Source organism: Cydia fagiglandana, chromosome 20, assembly GCF_963556715.1.
Source record: "Cydia fagiglandana chromosome 20, ilCydFagi1.1, whole genome shotgun sequence".
Taxonomy (NCBI): domain Eukaryota; kingdom Metazoa; phylum Arthropoda; class Insecta; order Lepidoptera; family Tortricidae; genus Cydia; species Cydia fagiglandana.
The window spans coordinates 4,410,766-4,433,004 of NC_085951.1; the positions used below are offsets into that span (position 1 = coordinate 4,410,766).

At 35.6% G+C, this 22,239-nt stretch overlaps 1 protein-coding gene across 4 annotated transcripts in view; it reads right to left on the reverse strand.

The window, feature by feature from the left end:
- The window catches only part of LOC134674334 (uncharacterized), a 121,048-nt gene that overhangs the window by 56,454 nt on the left and 42,355 nt on the right, over positions 1-22,239 (reverse strand). For 2 of the 4 annotated variants that reach the window (XM_063532372.1, XM_063532370.1), the window contains exons 2-4: positions 11,034-11,191; positions 1,748-1,892; positions 462-659 (exon numbers count right to left, since the gene is read on the reverse strand). In XM_063532372.1, the coding sequence (XP_063388442.1) occupies positions 462-659; positions 1,748-1,892; positions 11,034-11,191 (501 nt within the window). Of the gene's footprint in view, positions 1-461; positions 660-1,747; positions 1,893-2,652; positions 2,815-3,932; positions 3,984-11,033; positions 11,192-22,239 lie in introns of all 4 variants that reach the window. The other 2 variants (XM_063532368.1, XM_063532369.1) reach the window with 2 other exon arrangements.

Below are 22,239 nucleotides of genomic sequence, written 5' to 3' on the forward strand. Positions count from 1 at the left end.
CTCCTATCAATATGTTGTTGTTGTTGTGTTGTTGTTGTTGTAGTTTCAATACGATGTTGCTCCTGCCCATCATACCTTCATACCAAACATATAAGTGTAAATAGGGAAATTTCCTCTACTTAAAATAAATTATTTCACAGTTCACACCATGCACTAAATAAAGCACCAGATTATTATTAGAAAAACATAGATAGCAGTTATTTTTAATCACAATTTCTATTTAATAAATCGAATAGAAATATAAAAAGTAGGTGAGTTGACCGTGACGTCACTAGATTCGTTTTCATATAAATTCCGTATTAGCAAATCATTTTGACAGTTCTAAAATAAGGAGTTGTTTTGACTAGTTGGAAAGTACTTACTATTATTGTTCCACCGGATCTTTTACAAGCTAGCTAAAATCGCTTATGCTTTTAAAAGATAAATCACCCCATAAATTAAAAATAAAGGTCAAAACTCACCTGCAACTCAGGAAAGCTCTGCCTCACAATGAGCGTCCACAGATTATACAGCACGCACGCAGTGATGACCCACAACCAGTAGAAATAGAAGTTCTCATCAGGGTTGACGACGGTCCTCGGCGCTCGCACTTTCCTCCGCCGCTGTCGGTTCGTCGACCGGTGGTCACCGGTCGCTCCCTCCGACCCCGTGTCTTCTACCTGGGGGTAATTGAGATTTATTTTGATGGCGGCCTCGATTTAGTTGGTGCAAATAAAACAAACAGATTGTAGGAAAATCGATGTCAGATTAACTGTGTTGGAATGTGTAAGATCTCTTATTATTAGTTTCGTTCAAGTGATATTACTAAGAAAAAATAATGGAGCTAGTGAGCAATTTGGTGCATAAATATTGATTAAAAAACTTTGGCAAGAGTTAATTTAGTCAGAGTTTTACAAAATCTCGAAAAATCTTTTAAAATATAAGATACGGGTTTAAAAGACGGAATTCACCCCATTATTTAAATAATTAATCACAAACATAATACAATCATAATTTTAACATTAGGATTAATATTACCTGCAACTTAATTTTTAAAAATAATAAATTCAATGATAAAATTAGGATATCTACACGAAACTCAAAGAATAGCAATGCATTAACTATGCCTTATATTTATATTTGATAACTTATATCGATAGTACCGACATAATAGGTAGTTTCAAATTTCAATTCTTTTAAAAGCGGGGTTTTTGCGCCATATTTTACTAACATACTCATAGGTATAATAAAATTTGTTTGAAAAAATTATATTTTAGGCGTTAGGAAGACTACAAATAGATGTACAGTCGACCTTAAAACTGTCTTTGAAGTTGCATGATGGTAGTAAATAATATCAATAGATCAATACTCCGTACATTGCATGCGAACTACCTACATTTACAATCGTTACAAAAGATTGCCCATAATTTATTTACATTAAATTGCAAAACCGAAAGGCTTATTTGATTTATAAGAAAAGTTATATAACTCTCCACAAAAAAGTTGTTAGTATAAACAACTTTTAGTAATTGCTCACAAATAAATTAGATTTAGAAACTAGCGTTTAGTCCATTTGTTAAAACACAAAAAATATTTTTTATCAAGTTGACATCGTATTATCTTTTGGTGTAATCGGGGCAACCAAGTGTTAATCTGAGAGTAGGTATCATTCAAAATCCATTTCTGCATTTACATGACCGACTTACAAAGGATGGGTGAAAATCATTAAACATGCTCATAAATCAGGGAAATGATAGCAAAATCTCACAGTTTCCTGTGTTTCTGGTATGTGGCGAGTGGAGAATTTCTTCAGGAAGGAGTCTTCTCTCTTCAGAGGAGGTTTTTTCATTTGCATCGCCGAGCTCAACTGCACCGTCGTTCGTAGTTTCATCCATCGCTGGTTCGACTTTGTTCTGCATATGACACACATACAAGTTAGACAGATGTTTCAACAGATTTAGGGCATTGTCAAGCAAAGTTGTCATGCTGTCGGAAAGTTAAATTTGGCTCAAGAAAGATTTCAAGTTAGATGTTCACAAAAGTTTTGCCAATAAGTTCAAAGATAGTTCGTTAAATTTGAATTGGTTTGAAATTTGAAATTTGTAAATAAACACACACAATGCAAATCAATCGTAATTTCAAAGATGCCGCTATACACACTTTTATATCTTTATTTAGTTGTGCTTTCCAGACTTTATTTATACTGAAATGTAATTTATATACGTGCAAACAATCATCTACCTGTATTTACATGCGACTATGCAGTATTCACACTAGATAAACAAAATTGCATAAATATAAAAAGTATATTTGTAGAGTAAGATATTAGTGAGTCTGTATCTATAAAATCCACGTAAGTATCTAAAACTAGAACTAAACTGCATCTAAAGTCAGGAGCTTAATACTAAAGTTTTAATAAATCTATTCAAATATTTAAACGTTCAGATGCAATTAAACAAGTAATAAACACTGAATACATATTGGTCTCCCAAGTGACAGTAGGAAAGTAGAATCGCTTTTAAGGTGAGCTAGTAAGACAATATTCACAAGAAACACACATATCCAGTGAGATCATTCCCGAAGGCCTAGACACAGACGAAGGTAGCACATTAGTCGGAAACCAAAACAAACAAACAATCGACAACGAGGCTTTACCGAACCCTCAAATCGAACCTTTTTATTTTCCTGAGAGCCTGGTAGTATGCCATGACAGCTTGGACGTGCCTCCATTTATGCCCCCGTTTGTCAGGGTCAGATTCCTCTCTCTCGTGCTTTGTGTCCTGCATCTGCATGGACTTGTGAGAGCTTGACGAGCTCGAGGCAATGATCGGTCGCCTATAATAGATGCAGCGTGTTACACGATTGCAGTGTACAGTGTGTGGTCTGTTCGTGAAACCCCACCGTGAGTTTCGAAAGCGAGTTAGCCGAAAAACGTAATGAAATAATATTTAAATTTCAAATAAAAAAGGTGCCACATGGTTTAACCAGTTCTTTTAATGAAATTAAAGGAAATTATAGATACGCTTATTGTCACTTAAGCTGGCTCAAAACTCACGGTCTCCTCAATACACTGTGGCAAAGAGACTCCACAAAAGAATAACATGCATAGGTACATAATAAAATAAATCAGCTTCTCTATCTTTCGGACAGTACAAAGTATCAAATTACGTGTATGGTTTAGCATTACGGTGACGCCTATTCGTCCAGCTGTGCATTCGTGAACTAATCAATACTATGCAACTTGCAAACATAGTTTTGTGATATGCGATGCGGTACCGCACCAATTACGTAGGTATCGGTTTGTTTAATGCGTTATCGATTGATGTGGCATTCAAGTCGCTTGTGCATGTTATAGTATCTTAAACTTTGGTTGAAATTAATTAAAAATACTGGCCAGTAACACTTATTATTTATTTAAAAGACCATGGAACATTTCTAAGACAATTGTCTTACTTGTCATTGACATTTTCACATCTCCATTGTCAATCAAGAAATTTATAATGCTCACCTCATCTCATTCTCATGATAAGTATGTCATGAAAATACTTCAGTAGGTACCTACATTTTTTCCTTTAAAGTTATTAATGTATATCATTGACAAGTACCTGCAGCTTAAATATGATTGGAGTTATACCAAGAAAAGCCTGCAGCGATTTTGATAGCCCACACAGTGCAAGTGTTATTTATACGTCATAATTTCAATTTAAAATAACACTTGCACTTCGTGGGCTATCAAAATCGCTGCAGGATTTTCTTGGTCTAACTCTAAGTTAATTTTAAATCTACTGACTTAAAACTGTACGTTTCGTATGTTTTATGATACAGTTTTCTTGTGACTTGAAAGCCGCATCAACCACTCACTATCAGGCATCAGTCGGCTTGGTAAGTCGTGCTCATTGCTAGGGTCGCTAAGCTCACGAAGCGGAGGGTGCCAGTAGGTATTGGCCACTTACATATCGTCTGGCCTCGCATTCGTCGTGAATGGCGATAACTTGCTCAACAATCTGGACGGGTTAGGAAAATTACGATTTATTGTCTTTCTTTAAAAATACTAATACCTATCTAAAATTTCTGGAAAATCATGGACATACCTAACCTAAATCATTAAGGGCGACCTAAAGAATTTTATTCACTTTACATGTTTCATAAGTTATATATTGCTACTATTTTATAGAGGTATACACTTTTGAGAAGAATAGCATTCAAATGGGGTCACAAAATAAGTAAAAATGCATCGGATTATAATCGGGGCGACTTTTTGACCTACTAATTTTATGACTCCGATTTATAATGCCATTGCAATTCTGGTTAAAAAATCGAAATTCTTAAAACTTGCAGTACGAGTAGATATTTACATAAAGTAACTCTCGTATGTTTAATACTTGTAGTAAATAAGTATAGGTACATTTTAAAAAGTAAGCAAGTAAAATGTTCCACCCTATCAACGGATTATCGGTAGCCGGAACACCGGAGTAAAGATAGAATTACGACATACAAGTGACCTGTCAAAATCAATAAGTTCCTTCCGATGAACCCCTATAAAACGGCCATAAACCAAGCTCCCTGTGTCGGAACTCCAGCCATATATAAGTACCTACATATAGTGTAATATGTCGGTGGGCATTTATAGGTATAATATAAATACTGATATAAGTGAAGGATTAGCGCCACCCTGTATGGGAACCCCGTAATTTCATAACAAAAATTAAAAGTTTAAAAATCATAACTCGAAAACTACGAAAAATCGGCTAACATACATGGGGTATATTCCGATAGCCCACGACGTGAGGATTCAAAAAAAAAAAGTTGGACGTCAAGGTTTGGACCATCCTGTATATATGTGACATCTTGTTCGATAACTTGTTGCCGTTATGTAGGTAGTGATGTTACCCCATTGCTGTAGAAATTTTGAGACAAGAGCAAACTTTTACAGTCCTATTGTGATGTTAACTTATCACTACTTAAAAAATTCTGGTGCGTCTCTCGTTTCTTTCAGAACAGCATGAGGGCATGACGTTAGTCATTATACAATGACCAATGACACACCGTGGACACACCTAAGTTAAACATTCGTTAGTGAATCTTTGAATAGTGCTGCGAAGCTAAACCCACATCAATTAATTACTTTAGAGCCGACAGGGAAGCCTCGGACGGATTAAATTAAAAGATAAATTGGGCCTCTGAGGACAGACAGCTGGTATTCTAAGATAAACAATGAGGAACTAAAAAGGCTTGTTATTATTTAGCGCGTTCGGCAAAACAGCGTTATTCTAGTACATAATATTATGCATCATTCTTTGTACAGCTAATCCGATTTTCTAAGATCAAGTACGCCATAGTAATACTTCGGCGAACTTGATCTTAGAAATCGGACAGGCTATACAAACCTCCTAAAAAAATATATATTATATTTTTTTTAAATAGATGTTATAGTTTCCAGATAAATGGTTGTGACATACGAACCGACGAACGGTCGGACAGATGGACGTGAAGAAACTATAAGGGTTCCGTTTTGCCATTTTGCATGTACATTTTGCTTTATTGTACATAAAAATAAAAACACAAGAAACACAGCTCCTACGCTTTTGCCTACGGAACCTTAAAAATCTCTCTAATGCACAAAGAAATTACGTTAATTCTTTGAAGACAGTACAATTTTGCATCCAATTTATTCCCAGAGGCTATTTAGTTAATTCGGGATCGTAGTTTATTACGTCAACGCTTGATTGTAAAAGTCACGAAACACTCTTTCATCCAATTTGGACAATCTCATTGGAATGCATTACAAAAAAATGTTGCTATCCATTGCTATTGGTATAAGATCGTTCATAATGCGTAAATTAAGTATATTTGAAGCTTATTTGATATATATTTAATTATCTTTATTTTAACGACATCAAGAAAAACCAAGTGCGTATTGGGCCACGCATAATGTAGGGTTCCGTACCTTCAATACGATATGAAAAAGCCATACTTACAACCAAATGGGGCGCGGACTTATTTAAATAGATAGGTGATTAATTCTGGTTGTTTCCTGTTTAATCCAATGAAATTTTGATTAAAATTTAAGAGTATAGCCAGGAAATTAGAAAGAAACAAAAGATGACGCGTCGCGCGAGACTTACGTCGGAAGATTTGGGATATACAAAATTAGTCATTTTTCATGTATGTTTTTTTACAATTGAGCTAACTTTCAAATTTTAAGGGTTTGGCCATACCCTTACAAATATAGTCTAGTATCCGTGTGATTTTATTCACAGCATTTGCTCTTGAGTTAAACATGTAGAAATTCAATTTAAACTACAATTTGGTGTTAGCTCCTTCTTAAATAGGTAAGGTCAGCTTGGGAAATTGCAACTATGGGGCAAATGCAACTACCTACTCTAAAAATACAAAGTGAGTCTAAACTTAAGGCTAGAGCCACTTATATTATGGGCACACTTTTGCCAGTTATAAAAGAGAGTTTACCCGTGGTTCTCTGGATCTAGACTTACTTCTTTTATTTTTAGAAAAGTTGCATTTGTCCCATAGTTGCAATTGCCCCGGCTGACCTTAAACGCATTGATTTCCAAATATTAATTTTGATTACCTAATTAGTGAGTTTGATTAGAGATTTGGAAATGGGACACGGACGTTATATGTTGTTCATGGACGTCGTATGAAAAATTAAATTAAATCTAGACTGTTTTATTATCTCGAGGAACCCTAGGACTAATTAGCCATTACGATGCCCAAAAATAGACAATAATCTGATGATCTAGATTTTGCGACCTCTAGACTGCCCTCTTAAGCCGAATAGCGCAATCTCTATAAGTTATCAATGAATTTTATTTTGAGATTAGGTAGCGCTATTTGGCTTGGCACGGCAGTAGAGGCCTGTAGATAAACGGCCTAATTATAAACGACCTTAAAGCTCAGGAATACTTGCAGTGTGAATGTCAATGCTGCCTAAGAATAACCCCAATCAATAATCCAACAGGCCAATTCGAACGTGCACCTCACATCAAACCGATATTTGAATCATATTGGAATCATATCAGTTAGACTTGTCCGTACAGTCGCCATTATATACAGTGTGGAAAGATAAGTCAGGCCCTGGAGGGAAACTACCTTAAATCCTTAAGTTGGCTCATTTTACTTAAAGGAGACATTCCTTTATTTTTTTAAAGAAACAAAACTGCATTCAAAGATTTTCTAAAACTCGCTTGCCTCGCCCGGGACTCGAACCGACAAAAAATTCCAAAAAATAAAAACTCGCAATTTTATTGTACTTAGTCGATACAGTTAATGTTAATGATAACTTTTCTCCAAGAAACATTATGTCTTACACTCGTCTGTCGTACAAAATATCCATAAAATATAATATTTAGTAGGTACTCCAGATTTTAGACAAGCAAAATTGAAGAAAAAAAGAAAAAAATCTTTGAACGCAGTTTTGTTTCTTTTTATAAAAAAAAGGAATGTCTCCTATAAGTAAAATGAGCCAGCTTAAGGATTTAAGGTAGTTTCCCTCCAGGGCCCGACTTATCTTTCCACCCTGTATATCTGGGCGGCCAAGGTATTCAATATTCTCACAAACTGAACACGTCTCTTGACATATGGGTAATATGCGCACCTCAGACTCTCCGATGTACCTGATGGCAACTGTACATGTATTAGTGCGAGCGAGACGCCGGTGCGAATGACAGCTAACTCATATGATTCCAATAAGATTCAAATATCAGTTTGATATCAGCGCATGTTCGAATGGGCCAGCGAGACGACAAACTCTTCCATTTGTCACATCAAACATTCATGGATACTACTGAAAGAGGCGGGTTTGTTAACTTTACGGTGTGATTTAGAATTATACTTAGGGTTGTGAATGATATAATATGCCCTTTGAATTATTAAAACGTTTGGTACCTATATTATGAGATGACTTCTTGATTTTTACGTTTGCCATATTTCATAATTGGTTATTTATTTTTAATTTGGTTATTTTGTACTCTTTTTTATATTTGTTTTTTTAATTGTTTTGTATTATTAAGTATGAAGTAATCAAATATATTATGCATAAAGTTATTAATGCAAATTTCATACTAAATGCAAATATAATTTTACAAGAAAATTGTTTGCTTGTCTGTAGTCTCAGTTACAATTTGGTGCATGCGTTTACTGCACATGAAAAATAAAAAAACGACTTCTAGATTACTTAATACATCTGACCTCGAATGATATGTTTAAATTTTAGTACAGAAATAATTTCGATAAAATTTAATAACCGTGATGACTTCCATAGTTCTTAACACTCCCACACACTGTTACCTACTTATTCTTAATATAGGTATAAAGTATATCTTTAAGAAATTACACTCTCAAATAAATTTTAAAAAAGGCAACTTGAAGTTTAAGACATTGATATGTTTTATAAACTTTAAAATAAAGTTAAGGAGAGTTGGAAAAATTCTTTGCCGATAATTTTATAGTTCATCGAAAATTGGAGTTTCAACGGCTCCAGATAATTATCTACCTATTGGAAATTACTGGAAAAGTTGTAGCTGGCGTATCGAATCATAATTAGTTTATCTTGAATTTAGTTGAAATTTTGAATAAATGAGACTTAACACAATAAATATATTTAACTCCGTAACTATCGCTTTCTCATTTTAAAATACGTAAATTGTTAGACATCTGGATCTTTAGCCCATAGAATGTAGCCTATACTGTACTATAATTGTAAAACAAATAAAACTAATTAGATTTGTATAATTAAAAATTTACGAAAGTAAATTTCCTTGTGTTCTGCCAAATATTGGCAGGCTTGCCAGTCTTTTGCAAGGACTGCATTGAATTTTACAGCATTTTCGGCTTTCATCTAAGTTTTAACGTCGTGACACTTGTGACATTAAATGCCAATAAAGGCAAAGTTAGGATGGTTTTACCTACAGATTTTTGACAAATCTCCAATGATAACGGGATATACTCATATTATTTCCTAGTTTGTATATCGTCCTACATTAAACATCCGTAAACTTGAGTGAAACTTTATCCACTTTGTAAAGTAAAGCAGCTGTTATCTGAGATAGAAATGAGACGGAAATGCATCCACCTCCAAACGCGAATGTAGGTCACGGCATTTGAATTATTTTAACACGGCCTAGACGGCCTAGCGTGTCTGTAAACTTTGTCTAGCTAACAGCTCAAAGTACCCGTTGTTTGCTATCGGAAAATTGGTAATTTGGACTTTTCACTTCGGCTTCAATAAACCTCGTAAGACCCAGGGCAATATTGGTGCTTTTGAATTTAGAACTTTCTTTTATTTCTATATGAGTTCAAAACTCGAATTTCATTTGTACAAGTACAAGTACACGGGGATTTACGAGGTTAAAAACTTCATAAACTTTGGCAATAAAAAGCAATATTTGGCCCTAGATTTAAGATATCGCTTAAAACTTATACAGGCCTTCCTTGATGTCAAATCAAACTCTTACTAGGCTAAACAATTTTGATGTATAAGTATAAATTGTTTAATTAATATAAATATTAACACTCTATGAAAAATTTAGTTAATAAATGATGATGTAGGTATATTGTTGACTGTCCCTATAAAAATACAGGTTTATTTCCTGACTCTTCTTTAAATAGACACTAAAATCCTAACCAGGTACATTACCAGCCAATAATATTCAAAAACGTAAATTGATTGTTCCAAAACATTACTATGAACGTTACTTCTCGAACAGCAATTCATTATCTGCACATGTCTGCACATACAAACTAACAACTTCTTCTTCAACGTGCCATATCCTAACGGATGTCGGCGATCACCATGCGAAAGTCCTCTCTATGTCCTCTCTGCACAGAGTGGTTGCGTCCGTAATACCGGTCCAACTCCTTATATTATTGCACCATGATGTTCTGGGTCTTCCTCTACCTCTTTTTCCATCAATTTTTCCTTCAATAATGTTTTTTTTTTTTTTTTCAATCAAAAACAGGAAATCATTTATTTACAAACAATATATATACAGTGGTACAACTAAACGAAATTAATAACTAGCTTAAATGTAACGCATATTTGGTGTTCCTGTAGATATGTCCAAAATATGCTGCTAACAACAAACCAACTAAATATTTGAGAAAATTAAAAAAATATCTTTATAAGCATTAATGAATGTGATAATATTACTGGCCGGTAACCGTACTTTTTCAATATAAAGTTAGATCGAAGCCACAGTATCGAGTGCTTCCCGATAATGAGTCTAGAGTTGAGATAGACAAATAGATACGTTGTAGTCTGTAGACTGTAGTCAACGATTGTACAGAACAAAGTTGACAGGCCCTTTGTTCGCGGAGGGAGCTAGTTAATTATTTGTCGGTAACCGCTGATAATTATTGTTATTGTCCACCTGGAAATACAAAATGATGGCCTATCTATAATTTCCCGCCTGTCACAGTCTCATTGATTTCCCTTACTGTCTTTCCGACCCTGTTCGTTATCATTATGCTAACTTAAATATCGCTCTAACAAAATGATTTGTTACTGTTATTAATTATCTTACTTAGGCATTGCTTTTCACTAAGAGGCCAGTCATTAGTGGATATTCTTTATCTTACTCATTTTTTAGGAAGCATAATTCGTCAGTATTTTACTCTGCCGAGTTTTTCGCCTAAATTAACTACTTACGTAACCTACCTACTTAAACATTTTTATAATGATCTATGGCGTAGTACCTAAATAAATAAATTTCTTAAGTAGTAAATAAATAAAAGAAATTTAGAGGAATTAAGTTCTAAAAAATTATGCTTACAGTTGATCTTATTGTGAGCCATATACATTTTTGGAGTAATTATTTAGGAAGGAGAAAAAAAATGGTACAATTTACTAACATATTTAAATCAAGAGTATTAGACTAATATTATTAGTCCACGATCTGTCAAATCGAATAGGTTACCATGGCAATACACTAATAATATACCGTTCGAGAAATGGACCCCTGGTCACACGCTACGTGACTGGCCAGTTAGTGAAAACATATCTAGGATATAAAAAAAATACTTAAAAAAATTATTACCTTTGGCCTGGGCTCTTGCAATCGCTGCTCGCATTGTTGCTGGAGTCATCGTCGTCTTCTCTAGACGTAGCAGCAGAGAGAACTCTTGAGGAACCTGCGTTGATCTCACTCCCATCGTTGTCCTCTCCTTCTGATGTCCGAGAATTGCCCTCTTCTGCCTGTGAACAACAAACAACATACTTTGCTGTACTTTGTTTATGCTGGACAACTTTTGGGTGCTAGGGCATCGCCTGCAGGAGAGGGGTCAGCATTTACTCCAGGTCGTTCTTAGCTCAGAGGTTATCCATCGCGGTTCAACGCGGAAACGCAATAAGCGTGATGGGCACCTTTGCATCGGGAGCGATGCGGGGTGGGTTGTTCGATTAGTTTTTATGAATTAGCTTAGGTTTAGTTGTATTTATAGTTAAAGTTATTACTAATTTATTTCTTACTTCTTAAGTATCTGATTGTGTTTTGTTACTTTGTTATTAAAAATTATGATTTTAGAATGGGGCTAAAATGTCGATGGCTTACTGAAGTTGGCGCTTTTGTAAAAATATCTCAAAGACAGAAACTTATATCCCATGAAATCTGTTCCAGAGCCGTTTTACTTTAGCATAAACTAGCGACATCTGTGTTGAATATTACGCGTTGAACATTTACCGTGGGACCATTATGATCACGTTTTAAATTTATCGCTGTTAAATTAGGCAGTCTTTTAATGACGACAGCGACTATATTATCATATGTTTATTTTATTTTGTAAAACATATTTGTAGATTCACAGAATGCATCTAAAACTACAGAATATAGTCATGCAAATCGGGAATAAGTGCATGCAGTATTTATTGACCTGAATTTTCTCAAATGCTTCATCCAATTTGTTCTCAATTTCCATTAGGTCAATTGTTTATACGGTTTAAAAAATGGAGGTTCACATTTTAAAGTTATAATAATTGTGTTCACTCATAGATATGAAAACAGAAATTCACGTCTACTAGATACATAATATTTTTTAATAACATTAAAACATTAATTAAGATATTTTTTAATTCTCATAATTTTATTATTACTTTGTTGCAATCATAAGCCCTATCATAAGCATTATATTATTATTAAGTATCTACTTACCTACCTACCAAAGCTTGGTTACTTATAAATTCAGGTCTCTAAAACACGATTAAGAACTCCAAAATCTTAGCAATTATAATTAAAGCAGAATTTTAAACCACTTTGATGAAGAAAACAAGTGCCCCGAGAGGAAACGTCGATATTAATTAGTAAACCATTTCCTCAACTTTCATTAATTCTTAAAAAGGTATCAGGAAGTATAGCGTCCGTTACCGTAAAAAATATAATTTAATTTAGAGTGTTCTTTCAACTTCAAGCCACGTTTCTATTTTAATTAGCTTACCTTTGTTTCAACACCTCAATTTGAAAAAAAAAATTCTGTCACAGTGAATATAAATCATAATTATACTTACCAGCCAGTGTTTTGGTACTTATTTGAAAGTTAGTCTTAAACTAAAAGTTTTTAAGTAGGTGTAAATTAGATTACCTAAGTGCAGGGGCTGTTCCGGCCCGATCCGAACTTTAAGATACGTCAAATGTTACGGCTAGGTACGATATGGATTGGATATGTCAGTGTCAAATGTGCCGTTTCTTCAAACAAAAACGTCACTTTTGACACTGACATATATAATCCATATCGTATCTTGCCGTAATATTTGACGTATCTAAAGGCCAGTTGCACTGCACAACAGACTGATCAACATCACTCAGCAGAAAACTATGAAAATTCCCATATAATACAATTTTCGAACGCTTTAACGGTGACGTCGGTGACAGATGGTTTGGTGCAACCAAGTTTAAATGTTCGAATCGGGCAGCTAACATTAACGTATATATCTATGGACTGGCCTTACGGGCACTAAAAATGGTACTAGTTTAGCGGTGTGACTCACGAATTCCAGCCAATCGTGCAACTAGTTGCGACCAATAGCGCGCGTGATGCGAACTCATCAACCAATCGCGCGCGTGATGCAAGCTCATCAACCAATCGTGTTGTACCGGTGTCACACCGCTGTACTGGCCCCTGTCATGCCTCATTATTATTGTCTGTAGGGCCAGTCCCTAGATATCTATGTCAATGGCAGCTAATAGTTATTTGTTTTACAAGGGGGCAAAATTGTTGTTTAAACGCTCGTGCTAATATTGATACCCGAGCAAGCAAAAGATTCCAATATTGAACTGGTTCGAAAAATGGAACCTTGAGTGTTGCGAGGGTTTCAAAGCACGAGGGTTAAACAAAATTTGCCCCCGTGTGAAACACAAATTTTTTCACCACACCAACCCGAAGCAAAATTTCAAACAAAATCAAACCAAATCAAATGCAAATGAATGTTATTAAATATTTATCATCCAAAATCATCATTTAAAAGTCAATTCTATCAGCAAACATACGAAAACAACTCAAAATTTGCATTTGATTGCATGTGAATTACTGATTGCAAGTGCAATTTTGCTATCCGTTTTTGAAGTGCAAAGTAAGCCTTTCCGAGCTGGTGTGGTAAAATACGTTAAAAAACCAACCAACAGAGGGGACCATAAATACATATATTTTATTCTAAATTAAGTAACGATCAACTTACCTGAATTCTTATTAGTGGAATCGTTTCTTCATTATGTCTGTTATACATGTTTTCAATTTTGTGTAAACCTCTCATTTACGTTACTTGGAACTTTGTATTAATATATTAGTATCACGATATACATTGAAAGTAAATTATATCCTAAATTAGGCTTTCAAGACATATCGGAAAATATTTAAATTATCAATTTCTTACACAGATACAATTAGGTACCAATTAAATTGGTATTAGATTATACGTTTTCCCGTACGCTACTACGTACGAGTACCTATTACAAAACCCAAATGAAAAACTTTATTAAATGTCTGCCCAACTATTTCTTCAATCATTACGAGGTAAAGCTGAAAAAAAATATATTGGCGCAGACCTCGCAGTCGCAGTCTCAACAGCAACAGAATATTATTACCTATTTTAGTTCATACCGATTCGCTAACCTATCCACTAAATGCCACTTAATTTATATTTCTTTCGTTTGTGAACCTAATACATGGCTAAATTTAAAAGTTAAAATGAATATCATTGACTCTAAACAAATAAAGAAATAAAGTTTAAAGGTCCCTTTTTATACTTTTTCATAAATAGGTTGTAAATGGTGGCCAATAACAAAAAATGTTCTAATTCCTACATAAGTATTCTACATAATCCTTGAAATGATAGCTGTACCGGGGCGTATTAGGAGCTCGTCCGGATTGTAGAGGCAAGAACGATATTCTTTCTTATTTTTTATCGGATAACACTATTTCAGATAGCGTCGGCACGTGTAAACGAGGCAGAGCCTGAATTCATTGAGAATAACGAATAAAACCAGCACACGAATCGCCAGGTTCGATGTTTATATAGTCATCCACGGGGACCAGCGAAGGTAGGCAAAAAACAAATCGAAACATAAAATACAGACAAAAAAGTTGAATAATCCGTTTTCTGTAGCTCTCAGAAACAGTGACAAGTTGACAACACAGAGACAAAGTGGAAATTGATTGATAAGCCTGCTGGGTTTTAGCTAAAGTATATATATAGTTCGTTTTTTTTAGCATTAGAAATAAGGTAAACAATCTTGATCTGTCTTTTAATAGAAGAACACATTTTAAAAATAAGTTACGGCAAAATTGTAACATTTATGAATCTAATACGATCATTTATATTCTTCTGCTTTCATACGCAATAGTTACTGATTTTTAAAAAGCGTTTTTGAATTAAAAGACTTGTCAAAATCGCTTATCTTCTTCCAAGTTCTTTCTAATGCTAAAAAAAACGAACTATAGTATTGCTGGGTGGAGTGTAGAGAAACTTCCTAAATCTGGAGATTTTACTTTGGCAACACTAAGTACAGATTTTACCGATTATCCTCAACTAAAATATTAATCAACGCGCAATAGCCCACCATTACCTATTCATAAAATTTTACTTTATGAATAGATATAAATTTTATTTTAGCGTTTTATACCTTTATTACAAATACATTAGTCAATACGATAGATTAAGACGAACAATTTTAGCTAATTGGGGCTTATAGCGCGTTTATACGCCATTAAATAGGATTTAAATAACTACATATTTGAAAAAAGAAATAGTTTCTAGTTAAGTACCTAGCTAAATTAAAGTATTTATAAATATATACCAAAATAAATATCACGTACTTAACTAACAATAAACGTAGGTGTTGGTCAGTGAAAGAAATTGTTTAAATGTATCCGATTAACGATTGGATTATGTATTCCGTTGTTGTCTAAAAACAAGTGAGTCTAAACCGTAAAATTATTCAATGTATCCGATTTGTATAAAATTTATACATCAAAACTGCCGCTTTTTCAAAAGTAGGTTATTATGTAAAAAGGTTCAAATTCTGAAATGAAGAGACGTTAAGTCAAGCAGCAATCAGTCGTAACATACCTAACACGATTATCTATTCTAATGGCTGAACAGAACTGCAATTAGAGATCATAATCGAGTAACGCACAATCAAATGTACATATATGATGATAAACTCGGAGTAAATAACAATGGAGCCGCCATTAACAGGCGTTCCCCTCTGTCGAAAATAGGCGGCCAATGGTCAACCACATGTCAACCATATGTATGGACTGACGTTTATCTGACATGACGTACCTATACATTTGATGTGCCCCTCCCCCGCAAAAAACGGCAGACTATTTTGTACCGAAAATTTTAGACATGGCGTCTCCGTTGGTTATATCCTCTAAGATGATAAACGTTCTACATATAGGCCCCGAGCCAGTAACAAATTTCGTTAGTCATAGCTTCCCGGACGTTAATTCGTAAAGTGGTTAAGGGAGATGTATAATGAAGCCTTGTCGACGTCGACTGCTGCTACGTTGATGAATTAATCAACGGGAGTCACCCAAACGCTTGACATGTAATAATTAAAATATTATATAAGTGTAAACAACATTATTTGCGGTATTTGACGTCTGTCACTCACAACAGCAATACTACGTAAAATGTCTTGCACATCGAAATCACAAAGGAAAACAACTGCACTGCGAACGTTTACGTTCTACGTCTTTTTTTTTTAATTTTAGGGTTGGCCGGACACCACCGTCATGAATCGGTAGTCGTCTAAATAAATCGATATGAATTTTTCATTTTTCTTTTAATAAAAATAAGGAAAAGGTGGATAATTAACTGTAAATATGGATATATTTATCGTCACTTAACAGACAACAAATTTGACACAGAAATAACATAAATAAACTTTAAAATAGATCCCCAGTTAGTTTCAATTTTGACAGTGGGTGCGACCTACTCGGTCGGTGTATTAAATGCATTTAGCTTGCGGGAAAACCATATAATTCTAGCTTTATTTAAATCTCAAATAAAAATTCATTATACGTCACAATTCGATACCTCAGTCTACGTGCCATTCAATCGTAATCGCTTGCTGTGACAATCGATTTGCGTTAGTTACATCTCTATATACGTCAGTCATAATGTGTCAAATACCGCAAATAATGTTGTTTATACTATAAATACATGTCTATGTCTATCTAGAAAAAAATCCTTCCGTGGTTTCATACGAGTTATTGACCGGGATGAACTTACCCCACTTTTTATAAAACTTTAGGATCCTTTTACAAACCTCTGGCAATTTAGTATTTTTCGACCAAACAGAAAGTTATTTATTTTATTTTAAGGCGTATTTTGTTACATAAGTTAGTTATTAATTTATTTTATACTGGGTGTAGCATTACTTATAATTATTTACCAAAAATATGCAACTTCAATAAAGATCATACAATTATGGCATTTTAAATTGTGTAGTGAAAGCTCTTTTTTGTGAAACATAATTCCATAGGATTATTATTTGTACAAACTATACATATACCTATACCATACACGGGTTAAAACCTTGCAATAGCCCCGTCCGTTCAAATCACGGTAAAAAGCTAGAAGCGCGCCTGCCTATCTTCATTACATCGCCGACAGAGCAGAATAAGTGGATGTCAGCAGTTGGCAGTGTGGATACACTGCCACACTTTAATCCATGCACAATGAGGTTTAGTTATGTATGTATAAAGAACTACTAAGTCAGTGACTTTTGATATGATTACGAAATTAGGTAAAATTATCCTACCTGGGTGTCGTGGCTTCCGACCTCCGTGGCGACCTGACATAGACCGATTGACTGACTGGCTGACTGACATACATATTTGGAACCTTTGGAACTCGGACTTTTATAAATCAAAATTAGACATGACAGCAACAAGACAAAACCAGCCAGTTCACGACAGATAGCCGACCAAGACGGACGACACAGACACAACATGCCTTTTGATAATTACAGAATTTATTTGCAAATTGTACTGGAAAAACATAGCTATATACGGTATATACCCCTCCATGTACCTATATAATAAATATCATACTCGTTCTTTTTTTATGACATCAATAACAGTAAAAAGGGATTTAGGCGGGCGCAACATTGTTACGTACAAACAAGGAAATTTCAAAATGAGGTATTAAGTGGAAAGACGGACGAAATAAGAATTTTGCTATAGGACTTTCATGCAGGCTGTTTCATACCTACCCGACGGAAACAGAAAAAGATAGTGTGAGCATGACTCAGAAAACCGCGCTTCAGATAAATTAAAGGATACCCCCCCCCCCTTCCATTCGATTGACTGAATAGGTGTGGATTCTCGAGCTTATTCCTTTCAGACGAATCCGCAGAGAAATCCGTCACATAAATGTAAACAGTCCTTCAGTAAACAAACGACTGTGACCCCGAATTCAAAATTAGGATCTCTCGCAAAGTCCCGGCCATGGAATTAATTGTAAGACTGGAAAGCGCATTGTCAACGGTAAAGAAGTACTCGAGTGTTAAGTTCAAATTTGTATACATACATACATATACATCACGCCTATTTCCCGGAGGGGTAGGCAGGGACCACGGATTTCCACTTGCTACGATCCTCACATACCTCACATTTTTATTCAAGTCACATAAAGCCGCTCCCATACGACCCATGCGACTTTCAGCCGTATTCGAACAATGAGATAACGATATGTGACGCCCCACGGGTAAAGGTACCTTAGCGCGGTTGGCGCTTACGCTATTATTAGCGCCACTCCAATATTATTGCGGCGCTATGGGACGTAAGCGCCAGCCGCCATAAGGTACCTTTTGCCGTGGAACGTCACATATGGATCAATCAAGATTTTTGTTTGAAGAAACGTCAATTTTGACACTTGTTTGACACTGACATATCCGATCCATATCGTTTCAATATCTAGTATTTGACGTGTCTGAGTGTTCGAATACGGCTGTTTGACTACGCTAGCCTAACCTCACGGAACAGATGCCATGATTTGGCGCAAGCACTAGGTTGACTCACTGAGCGAGTGCCATCTGGAATTCTAACTTTCAGAACAAAATAGACTTTCTTAGCCAAGTTTCTACACAGTTTTCCTTTGCCGAAGAGCAATTTCAAATAGGTAAGTTCCAAGAAACTCAGTAGTATGATCTTGCTTTGAATTCTTTAGAACTTCACTGACAAGTTCGTCCGACCAGAAATTGTAGAACATTATTGAGGGCGCGACTTTCTACGTAACTGTCACATTTTTGACGTAAAATTAAAATGCTTAAACATGCCAACAATTTAGTATGGAAAATGTATCATTATCATCATCATCATCTCAAAAATGTATAGTTCCATTTTATTTTATTTCTGCTATTTTAAGTCGCAATATATCTCCGTTAATCCATTAGTCTAGGTACATTATTGTTGCGACCCGATTCGAACTTAAAGATACGTCAAATATTACATCTAGATTTGTTTTGACACTGACATATCTATTCCATGTCGTATCTAGATGTAATATTTGACGTATCTTAAAATTCTAATCGGGCCGTTGGTGTCTTAGATCCTATCATGCCTATGACAACTGTTATAACACAGATCTCTTCCAGTTAATGGCATTTAACACTATTTCCATGGTTCGGTCCGTCGGACGGTAATCTGTGTTGATCCGTTTGGAGAGCCTGCAGCGGCGACGGGTTTTATTTATGGATAAGAACTTTCGATTGGGGCAGTTGGTTGTAAAAATACTCTTTTTTAGGGTTACGTAGTCAACAATTCCTTCTTTTTTCTTGTAAGTTCGTCAGTGATTACTTTATTAGTGATTAAAATATGTAGGCATCTAATTAAGTGAGCTCCTAACCATCTCATGGTGCAACTGTCAGACTGACCTTGCCAATAATGGATATTAAATAAAACTAAATTTGTATAGTCGGATTTTTCATCAAAATTACTCCAAAATGGGAAGGAAGAGCGCTGGAGGCCTAGCGGTAAGAGCGTGCGACTTTCAATCCGGAGGTCGCGGGTTCAAACCCCGGTTCGGACCGATGAGTTTTTCGGAATTTATGTACGAAATATCATTTGATATTAACCAGTCGCTTTTCGGTGAAGGAAAACATCGTGAGGAAACCAGACTAATCCCGATAAGGTCTAGTTTACCATCTAGGTTGGAAGGTCAGATGGCAGTTGCTTACGTAAAAATTAGCCTATGCCAATTATTGGGATTAGTTGCCAAGCGGACCCCAGCCTCCCATGAGCCATGGCAAAATGCCAGGACAGCGTGAGGAAGATTATGATGACTTCCTATCGTGCCAAGAATCACTTTTCTCTGATATTTATTGCAGATTGAATGGGAATGAGGCTTTATGAACTTCGTTGGCACGCAACTCCTGCCAGATTTTGTTTCAACAAGTTGCTCAAATAGTGTTATACGATCATAATATTATATAGCGTAATAGTATAATATATTCTAGGTTTCTAATTCTTTGCTTTAATCACAGAATAAATAATAGTACTAGGTACAGAAGACTCACTCCCAAACAAAACGCGTCTGTTACGATCAGCACAGATATGGCCGCTAGGTGGCGACAGCGCCACGCGCGGTTTATGGCAAACCCCAAAATTGGGGCCGAACGGATGTACTTTTAGCTACCTGTAGCAAAGCGACGAAATCGCGGAATGAGCCACGCCTGCTTTAATAAAAAATAATTGCAAATTTTGAAAAAAAACCGGGCAAGTGCGAGTCGGACTCGCGCACGAAGGGTTCCGTACCATAATGCAAAAAAAAAAAACAAAATAAAAGAAAAAAAAACGGTCACCCATCCAAGTACTGACCACTCCCGACGTTGCTTAACTTTGGTCAAAAATCACGTTTGTTGTATGGGAGCCCCATTTAAATCTTTATTTTATTCTGTTTTTAGTATTTGTTGTTATAGCGGCAACAGAAATACATCATCTGTGAAAATTTCAACTGTCTAGCTATCACGGTTCGTGAGATACAGCCTGGTGACAGACGGACGGTCGGACGGACGGACGGACGGACGGACGGACGGACGGACGGACAGCGAAGTCGTAGTAGTAGTCTTAGTCTTAGTCCCGTTTTACCCTTTGGGTACGGAACCCTAAAAAAGAACACCGTAAACTGGGTTACTTTGATTCGTGAGGACCTTGATCATCGATTTACAAACTATAAGCAGTTGGTTTCTGAACTCTTTTATCATGTATTTCTGTTAAGGTTGCCAACTACATCAAACATTCTTAATCTCGCTTTCAAAAATCAACTGCTTACTTATTCCAAAAAAATCGATGATCCAGGTTACCCCACGAATCAAAACCCTAGTTTACGGGCCTGTAAACCTATTCTTTCATTGTGTCAATAACGTAGGTACTAAAAATCATGGCGACTGAAAATATTGAAAATATTTAGAAGTGGAAAAACATTCTTTCTTTTTGTATGAACGAGTACGTAGTACCCCCCTTCCCTCTTAATATCTACTAATCAGACTTTCCGGTGGAGAAAAACATCGTGACGAAATCTGCTAATCTTAAATATGGTGTCTAAACTGTTGCCAAAAGCATCTTGTGAGAGGCCTTTACCCAGTATGTGGTTGTATATGTATAGCTCAGTTATGTCAGGCGTGACTCACTCCGCCATTTCGTCGCTTTGCTACAGGTAGCTTTCCCCAATTTTGGGGAAAGCCATAAGCGGCGCGTGGCGCTGTCGCCACCTAGCGGCCATATCTGTGCTGATCGTAACAGACGCCGTTAGAGGGTGACTCTTCTTTTGTTAGAGAGTACTATTATTTATTCTGTGGTTATGTTGATAACGAAGTTGCTTATACACGGTGTAACATGAGTAAACCGAATAATTGTAACAGCGTATTCCTGATCATATTTAGAGACAAAAATGTCCTAGAAACTTTTTTGAAATTCGCCTAGTTTCAGAGATATTATTAATTTAAAAAAAACAAGTTTTCATTGTTACATAGTGTAAAAGGCCTTTTTGATGGTGATGTTGCTGCTATGGGACGTAGTCTAAATATATTTATTGATAGATGTCAAAAAGTGACAAGTAACACTTTGCAAAAAGTAGGTCCTACGAAAAAAAAATTTAAAAATCAATTTTAAGTGACAAGTTTACCAATAACATTTATTTTTTATGTACAAATACATTCAAAAAATTGAAATAACAAAACAAAAAATAAATTTTTTTTTTGGCGAAATTGACCTAAACATATATTACATTTTTTATTTCTTTTGACCTCAGAAATGCGTGGTTAAAATTATTCGGTTTCCTCATGTTACACCGTGTACTTCGGCTGCAATATCCTACTCACTTTCTAAGCAAGTGGAATGCCCCACAAGTTTCGATGACATAAGCTCTGCTGACGGGCTGAGCCCCAACACTGCCGACGACGATAAGTGATGACACGACCCAATTTCTAAGCTTTGACTAATATCTACGTTATCTCTAAATGAGTCATCGGTTCATATCCCTGCTTGTACCCATGACTTAAGAGCCCTTCAACGTGCACACTAGCGCCACTGCTAAATAATAATAAAATTTAAGTACCTTTTAAATACATCAAAGCAGTTTTAAGTTGCTGGATTCGTCGATCTAGGAACTCAAAACAAAAACGGCCGTTTTTACTTTGGACGCATAGATTGACAAATCCAGCAACATAAAAACTAGTTTGATGTATTTAAAAGGTACTTAAATACACAATACAGTCCGTAGCGGCCCCCATTTTTAAATACCTG